The sequence below is a fragment of the Saccopteryx leptura genome, chromosome 9 (genome assembly GCF_036850995.1).
Source record: "Saccopteryx leptura isolate mSacLep1 chromosome 9, mSacLep1_pri_phased_curated, whole genome shotgun sequence".
NCBI lineage: Eukaryota > Metazoa > Chordata > Mammalia > Chiroptera > Emballonuridae > Saccopteryx > Saccopteryx leptura.
The window spans coordinates 24,820,630-24,828,992 of NC_089511.1; the positions used below are offsets into that span (position 1 = coordinate 24,820,630).

The following is an 8,363-nucleotide window of genomic DNA, read 5'->3' on the forward strand; positions in this document are numbered from 1 at the left end:
CCAGCCCCAGACCCTCTCTGACAGTGTCCTCCAAATAGAGGGTGGGGCAGAAGCTCTGTGCAGGTGAGGAACCAAGGACAGGAAGAACACCCCCGAGCCCCACCCTGCCCCTTCCAACTTTTTATGGGCGCTGCTGAGCAGGAAGTGGAGCCCAGAGAAGTTTCTGAGTGGGAAAGCAGAGGACAGCTGTGGTTTTCTGGCACCTGGAGCTCCTTCGCTGCTTCCCACTCCTGAGCTCAAAGGACCCACACCTGCTAGGGCCTTTGACCTCTCTCCATGGGTGTTGCAGGACCTCGTAACCAGTGCCCCTGTAGAAATAAGTATGCCTAGGCCAAAATAATGAGAATTCTGAGGACCTCAGTAATTTCAACAGAAATTCACAAATTGGAGCTTCAACAAGAAAAATAATTACAATGGATTGAAACCCCTAAATGTGTTTGAATCCACAAGTACTTAATGATTGTAAAAAACAAAAAATTAAATTGATTGGGCCACCTTTGGGAGACGATAGAGAACAAGTTCATTATCTTAAAAATCAATAAAGGCGGGAGAGAGCTGAAAGAACAGTGACGTCAACCTCTGGCCCTGGATTGATATTTCCCGAGCTACACAGGTTAGTGTGTGTGTGTGTACCATGTGTGTGCAGACCTGGGGTCTGGCGCAGGAAGAGTGAGGAGTGGATGCTTGTTCTGGGGCACTGGGTGTGGAGGGGGCTCAAGACAGAGAAAGGCGCGCGGAGCATGTCATGCAGTGGAAGGAGAAGCCTTCATGGTTAGGGTATCTTGGTCCCAATGTGACCCCTCACAGCTATAGACTACAAAGCCTGGCCAGGGACTCCTGCTTTCCAAAAAGGTCCATGCTGGCTAGCAGGTAGAACCTGAATTCTACCCCAGAGAGGATGAGATACAAATACATCTTTCTAAGAAAGCAGGGGTTGTGGGGGTAACCTGCCCTCTGGAGAGGGAACAGTAATGCTGCCCCTGGTGGGTAACAAGGGAACTGCAGCCCCACATTCCCGCAGTCACAAAGGCCATGCAGTCAGTGCTTCTGTACAGATGCTTTTATTGAGGACACTCAGGGTTAGGATGGTAGGGACTGTGGGTTCAGTTGTTGGCCAAGATCTCTTGGACCCAAGGAATGAGCTCCGTGACACGGGCATACACAGCAGGTGTGGAGGTGGAGCAGGTGCCACTGCCCCAGGACACGATGCCCACCAGGGTCCAGGCTCCATTCTTCTGGCAGACCAGGGGGCCACCAGAGTCACCCTGCGGGAGGAAAAGGGACTTGTGTCCAAGCCTGAAAGAGGTAGCTGGGGCCCTAGTCTGCTCTGACCTGGCTAAGCCCGGGGTGGGGGTGGGGAGGTAGAGCGTACAGAGAAATGACAAGTCTGGGCACAGTGGCCATGCACAAGGTACTGAGACCTGTTCACATGGCAGCCCCAGCTCTGCGAGCTGCCGCGGGAGGGCCTGGGGCAGGTGGCTCACCCTCTCAACCCAACTCTCTGTAAAGTGGGCTGAAAACATCCAGCTCACAGGGATGGTGCGAGACTAAATACCCCTGGGTAACCCAGGACCCCATCCGGCCAGAGCGAGCCCTCAGCAGGGCATCTACAGTGCTAGTCTTGGTTTTTTCTGGGGCACCAGGCGCGGAGCGAGGTTAAGCAGGTCATGCAGAAAGGAGTGGCCCTCCCGGCCTGACCCGGGGTGGGGTGAGGTCAGTGAGGGTGGCAGGTGGACAAGGAGACCGTACCATGCAGGAGGACACGCCGCTGGCGCCGGCGCAGACCATCACGTCGCTGATCTTGTTGCCCCAGAACTTCTTGCATTCAGCGTTGGACAGGAGGGGCAGGGCAGCCTGCTGCAGCTTGTCGGGGGTCTTGTTGGCTGGAGGGACAGAGGGGGTGGGGTCAGGGCTCCGCATCCCACCCGCCTACCCCGGATGGAAGAGACCAGGGGCTTCCTGGAGGTACTGCCCTCGCCCTGCATGGCCCTCACCCTTCACCGTCATGATGACCACGGATCTAGAGCTCCTCAGCCCCTCAGACCTCCCCAGCATCTGCGGGACACGTTCCTTTCTGGTTCCACCCCAGGCAGTGGCGACTCCGCTGCGAGCACAGTTGTTCAAATAAAACCTGCCCTGCCAAGGCCTGTGTGGTCGGGGCTCGGCCAGCCCCGGTGTGGGGGGTGGACAGGCTGTGTCCTCCTCTCCGGGGAAGGGGGTTGATGTCCTTCTGACCGGAGACCCTGGCGGGGACCCACACTTGTGACAGCAGTGAGAGCACCCTCGTCCTGGTGCTCTTTCCTGCCGGCGTCTGTCCTGTTGAAGGACCAGCCAGGGCCTGGGCAGCACTGAGGACACTGGAGGGAGCAAGTCAGGCGGAGCCAGCCACCGGGGGAGGGAAACCAGGCCTGCCACTCAGAACTCAGACCCAGACCGGAACGTCTGAGTCCCAGCCCTGACTTCACCGCGAGCTGTACACACACCCTCCGCAACCCTGGAGAGAGTCCAGGCTGGGACAGGACCCCGGAGCTCTGGGCAGGTCAGAGACGGCAAGCCTGCTGCTCAGGACGTGTTTCCTGGGCAACTTACCGTTCAAGTACACATTGTCAACCAGTTTTATTCACATGTGGTAGGTTGCTAATTAAGAGGGTTTATATAAAGAAATGGGAAGAGTTATGATTGATATTGGAATTTAGACCGAAAAAAAAAGAGCCCTATGGGTCCCACCTGGAGACTCCTGCCGCTCCGGCAGCCCGGACCCAGACAGCCGGTGGGTGGAGAGGCCACACCATGCTCACCGTTGAACTTGGTCTTGCCCCAGCCGGTGGTGGCGCACAGAGTCCCGGCAGGGAAGTCCTCGTCAGCGTCGGGCAGGCACACGGAAGACACGGTCTGGGAGAAGCGGGCAGGGGTGGCCAGCTTCAGCAGGGTGATGTCATTGCGGACGGTGAGCATGTTGAACTTGGGATTCTTGAAAACCTGTGGGGTGGCGCCAGAACGTGGAAGTGAGGCCCTGGGAGAAATCACCTGCAGCTTTCAACTGGACAAACTCCCCTCCTGCGGCGGCAGCTCACTCCAGGAAACAGACCCACCAAGCCCAGCATGAGAACTCTCAGGCCCCATCTGCTGGCTCCTGTCGCTTAAGCCGCGGAAGACGCCCCTCCCTCCCGCCCTGCCCCTCAGCAGAACCCTGGCCAGTCCAGCAAGGCCTCGCGTACCTTGGCAATCTTCAGAACCTGGATGTCCTCCTCGTCAGAGCCCTGGTCAAACTCACCGGCCACGACCACGTGGGAGGTCCTAGCAGAAGCACGTGAGAGTTAAACACCCAGAACGTGCCTGCTGCCCTCCCCTGCTTCCCCGCAGCCAGCCGGGCCCTCACCTGACCCCGCAGTGGGCGGCAGTGACCACCCAGTCCTCGCTGATGAGGGAGCCCCCGCAGAAGTGGAAGCCGGTGCTGTCCTGGAGGGGATGGGGAGGTAGGTCAGCGCTGGCCGGACCCCAACACCCCCAGCGCGCCCACCACCCCAGTGTGTCCCTCAGTCACGGGCAGAATCCCCCTCACCTGCAGGGACACCTGCCAGGGCCAGGAGCCAGGGACAGCGTCCTCCCCATTGACGATCCTGGACAGACCGCTCAGCACGGGTTCGATGGCGGGGACCCCGCAGCCTGGGTGTGGGGGGCAGGAAGAGGATGAAGAAGGTCTGAGGCCTAGAGCCAGTCTACAGAAATCCTGATTCAACCTCAGGCCACCCAGGTGGGCATAGGACCCCACTGCCACCCTCCCTCCTCCCTCAAGATCCTTCTCTCAGCACCTCCCAACCTGCATAGGATGCCCCCGCACAGCCTGCTGACCCCAGTCACCCTTCCGAGGACACAGAGGGACAGGCCTGCTCCCATGCGGCCATCCTGCCTGGCTGACTCCCGGCCACCCCTCCTCGCTGAGGCCCCGACCAGCCCCTGACGCTGCAAGGCTCCCTCTCCCAGTGAGCCGGGGAGCAAGCGACTCGAACCGCACGGCCGAAGCTCACCCGTTAGATTACCGGGGTGACGGGGTGCAACTGAAATCTGACAACCCAAGTGCAGGGGGGATGGGGGAGCAGGGCCCTGCTGAGGGAGGGCGAAGGGGTCCCTTGGACACGGCTGGACCCTGCTGAGGGAGGGCGAAGGGGTCCCTTGGACACGGCTGGACCCTGCTGAGGGAGGGCGAAGGGTCCCTTGGACACAGCTGGACCCTGCTGAGGGAGGGTGAAGGGGTCCCTTGGACACAGCTGGACCCTGCTGAGGGAGGGCGAAGGGGTCCCTTGGACACGGCTGGACCCTGCTGAGGGAGGGCGAAGGGGTCCCTTGGACACGGCTGGACCCTGCTGAGGGAGGGCGAAGGGGCCCGTTGGACACAGCTGGACCCTGCTGAGGGAGGGCGAAGGGGCCCGTTGGACACAGCTGGACCCTGCTGAGGGAGGGCGAAGGGGCCCGTTGGACACAGCTGGACCCTGCTGAGGGAGGGCGAAGGGGTCTGTTGGACACAGCTGGACCCTGCTGAGGGAGGGCGAAGGGGTCTGTTGGACACAGCTGGACTTATGCTGGCTTCTCTGTTCTGGAAGTTTCAAGAACTACTCATTGGACAAAGTTTTCGTTTCTTAATTAGTTAATAAAATGGGACTTTGAATGCACACCATGAAAGAACACATTGAAGAAACAGAAAACAAAGGACTTGAATTGTCATAAAAGAATAAGAAAAGACAGGTGTGGCCCTGGCCGGTTGGCTCAGTGATAGAGCGTTGGCCCGGCATGTGGAAGTCCTGGGTTCAATTCCCAGCCAGGGCACACAGGAGAAGCGCCCATCTGCTTCTCCACCCCTCCCCCTCTCCTTCCTCTCTGTCTCTCTCTTCCCCTCCCGCAGCCAAGGCTCCACTGGAGCAAAGTTGGCCCCGGGCGCTGAGGATGGCTCCATGGCCTCTGCCTCAGGCACTAGAATGGCTCCAGCCATAATGGAGCAATGCCCCAGATGGGCAGAGCATCGCCCCCTGGTGGGCATGCCGGGTGGATCCTGGTCGGGCACATGTGGGGGTCTGTTGGACTGCCTCCCTGCTTCTAACTTTGAAAAAATATGAAAAAGAAAAAAAAAAGAAAAGAAAAGACAGGAGTGCTTAGTATGTCATGACGCATTTGCTGAATCAGGACCAGGTAAATGCTGCACCTCCCCCAACCTCACTCCCGTGCACAGATGTTAAACCCCTACGACCAGCCTTGCTCTCTGCCCCTCCTGCCCACAGGAACAGGGGCAAGCCCTTCACTGAAGGTGGTTATCGGCAAAACATGTGTCATCATAATAATCTATTTCCTTGTAATAGCAAAGAGATTAGAAATCAACTGTGCTGTATTTGCACAGCTGAGTACGTTACAGTGATTGAAGTGAATGAGCTGGGCAGTCAGTGGGGATAAATCTATAACATTATGTGGGTAGAAAATAGCATGTGGCAGAACTCAGAATATCATGCCCTCTATGCCAGTTTTCACAAAGGTTATACATTGTCTATGGATTTACAAATATGTAGTAAGTTTGTAAAAAGCCACACAGAAATGATACACAGCAAGTTCAGGTGAGGCTTCGCCTTCCCAGGGGAGGAAGGAGGAGGGAGGAGGGGAGGTTTCGCTGAATCTCCTTTATGTTTAAAAGAAATACTTCAAACAAATCTGCTAAAAGGTAACATTTGCTAAACGCTGATGGTGCATGGATGTCCTATAATTTTCTGTATTTTTTAAAACATAATTTCTTCTTTTCTTAAAATGGAAAATAAAATGTTAGCAAGTGCCAGACACATAAATAAAACACCCGGGTCTCCACCTTGGGAGGTGTCTGTGACCACACCCTGACTCTGCCCACAGCAGCCGCCAGGGCCACTTCTGGGGCCTCAGACCTCGGTGGGGCCCAGACTAGCCTTTTCCTCCCGCCTGGTGCCGGGTCTGAGGCTCAGAAAGGCCCAGAAGGAGCCCTCTGCTCCCTGAGGCCTCAGCTCGCCTATCTCTGCGAGGGGCCCGTGGGGACAGGGAGGGGCACTCACAGCTCCCTCTTGGCCAGGCCCTAGGGTTCGCCCCAGACAGAGCCCCTCTGTCACTGAGGTCCCTAGGGACTCAGGGACCCCCTCCCAGGCCTGGTGGTCCCCTACACCACACTCACCGAAGGCGGCCCCCACGAGGGCGAAGCAGGAGAGGAGCCAGAGAAAGGCCATGTTGTTGCAGTCAGTGAGATGTGGGGTGCCTGCCGTGCGGCTCCTCTTATATCCCGTGGCACCCTCAAACCCTGCCCAGTCAGAGGAGCCCGAGGGCCACCCCCCCTCACCCAGGAACCTTAGGTGATAAGTGGGGGCCAAGCCCCTTTTGCAGCCAGGCCTGGCTCTTAGCCTGGGACACACCAGCCCCTGAGAAAGGGGCAGCTGTCCTGGCCCAACGTCACCCATAAGACTTGGCAACACCAGGCATTCCCAGGGCGCCGGGGACAAGGCCAGCACCCAGGCTGGGAGCCTGGGCCCTGTGGAGCCCGGACCTCTGTCGTCTTTGCCAGGATGGGTGGCAGGGGCCTCTGCCACTCCCAGTGCAACAGGGAGGATCCTCAGCTCCTAATTACAGATGACCCCCCCATGGGGGGGCCCCCAGTCCATGAACGTAGGGTGCAGGCTCTCAGCAAAGAATGAGCTCAATGCATCACTCTTCAGAAAGTAAAAATATTATACAGACATTCTGGGTTATCCAGAGGGTCACCTCGAAACCTGCTCAGCCAAAGTGCTTCCGGGCGGGTGTGAGGGGACGTGTGGGCCCAAAGGAGCTGCCCCGCGGTGGCCGCACAGTGGCCGCCAGCAGGTTACAGGTTGCTGGCTATTCCATGTCTACCTCTGGGCTCAACGAAATTCTCTTTCCCTGTGATAATTCACAACATAAGGAACTGGTCCTTGCATAAAGCTTTCGTCTCATCAATGGAGCTTTGATTCCACACCACTGAAGGATGCTCCGAGGAGACGGGAAAGAAGCGATTTCTCGTCACAGGATGACAAGACAAAGACAAGTGTGTGTGTGCATCTGCAGTAAATGGAGGCAGGACAACTTCTCAGTGTCAGGACAATGGTTCCTCCTCTGCCTGGGCCAGGTGCTGGTCCAGATCTCGGGGCACTCACAGGAACAGAGCACACGGCACCCTGGCTCTTGTGGGGCCAAGACCCCAGTGAGAGAGACAGATGCTAAACAAATAAGAATATAATGCTTTTGCAGTGTATTTACAACAGCCAAGGTATGAAAGCAACCCCAGTGCCCATTGATAGATGAGTGGACAAAAGAACGATGGTGCATACATATGATGGAGTATTACTCGACCATAAGAGAAGGAAATCTTCACCCTGCCGGTTGGCACAGTGGTAGAGTGTTGACCCGGCATGTGGAAGTCCTGGGTTCAATTCCTGGCCAAGACACACAGGAGAAGCACCCATCTGCTTCTCTACCCTTCCCCCTCTCCTTTCTCTCTCTCTCTTCCCCTCCCGCAGCCAAGACTCCATTGGAACAAAGTTGGCCCAGCTGCTGAGGATGGCTCCATGTCCTCCACCTCAGGTGCTAGAATGGCTCTGGTTGCAACGGAGCAATGCCCCAGATGGGCAGAACGTCGCTCCCTAACGGGCATGCTGGGTGGATCCCGGTCAGGCGCATGCAGGAGTGTGTCTCTCTGCCTCCCTGCTTCTCACTTCAGAAAAATACAAAAAAAGAAAGAAAGAAAGAAAAGGAAATCTTACTCTTTGCAACAGCGTGGATGCACCTGAAGAGTATTTCTTTTTCTTTATTTATTTACAGAGACAGAGAGAGAGTCAGAGAGAGGGATAGACAGGGACAGACAGACAGGAACGGAGAGATGAGAAGCATCAATCATTAGTTTTTCGTTGCACATTGCAACACCTTAGTTGTTCATTGATTGCTTTCTCATATGTGCCTTGACCGCGGGCCTTCAGCAGACCAAGTAACCCCTTGCTCAAGCCAGAGTCCTTGGGTTGAAGCTGGTGAGCTTTTTGTTCAAACCAGATGAGCCCGTGCTCAAGCTGGCTACCTTGGGGTCTCGAACCTGGGTCCTCTGCATCCCAGTTGGATGCTCTATCCACTGCGCCACCGCCTGGTCAGGCGACCTGAAGAGTATTATGCTAAGTGAAATAAGTCAGTTACAGACAAGTGCTGTGTGATTTCTCTTATATGTGAAATCTAAAGGACAAAATAAGTAAACAACAAAATAAAGACATATTCATAGACACAGAGAACAGAAGACTGATGGTTGCCAGAGGGGAGGAGGGTTGAGGGCTGGGTGACAAAGGCGAAGGGACTGAGAAGTATAA

General features: G+C 56.4%; 1 protein-coding gene across 1 annotated transcript; it reads right to left on the minus strand.

Moving 5' to 3' along the window:
- Positions 1-1,045: 1,045 nt before the first annotated feature.
- LOC136381094 (chymotrypsinogen B) lies at positions 1,046-6,335 on the minus strand. Its single transcript, XM_066349443.1, has 7 exons — positions 6,179-6,335; positions 3,563-3,666; positions 3,380-3,459; positions 3,219-3,297; positions 2,799-2,979; positions 1,750-1,883; positions 1,046-1,265 (listed from the first exon to the last, which is right to left on the minus strand). Exons 1-7 carry the CDS (start codon positions 6,228-6,230, stop codon positions 1,104-1,106), a joined length of 792 nt encoding a protein of 263 aa, XP_066205540.1. The 5' UTR covers positions 6,231-6,335; the 3' UTR covers positions 1,046-1,103.
- Between the last annotated feature and the right edge of the window lie 2,028 nt (positions 6,336-8,363).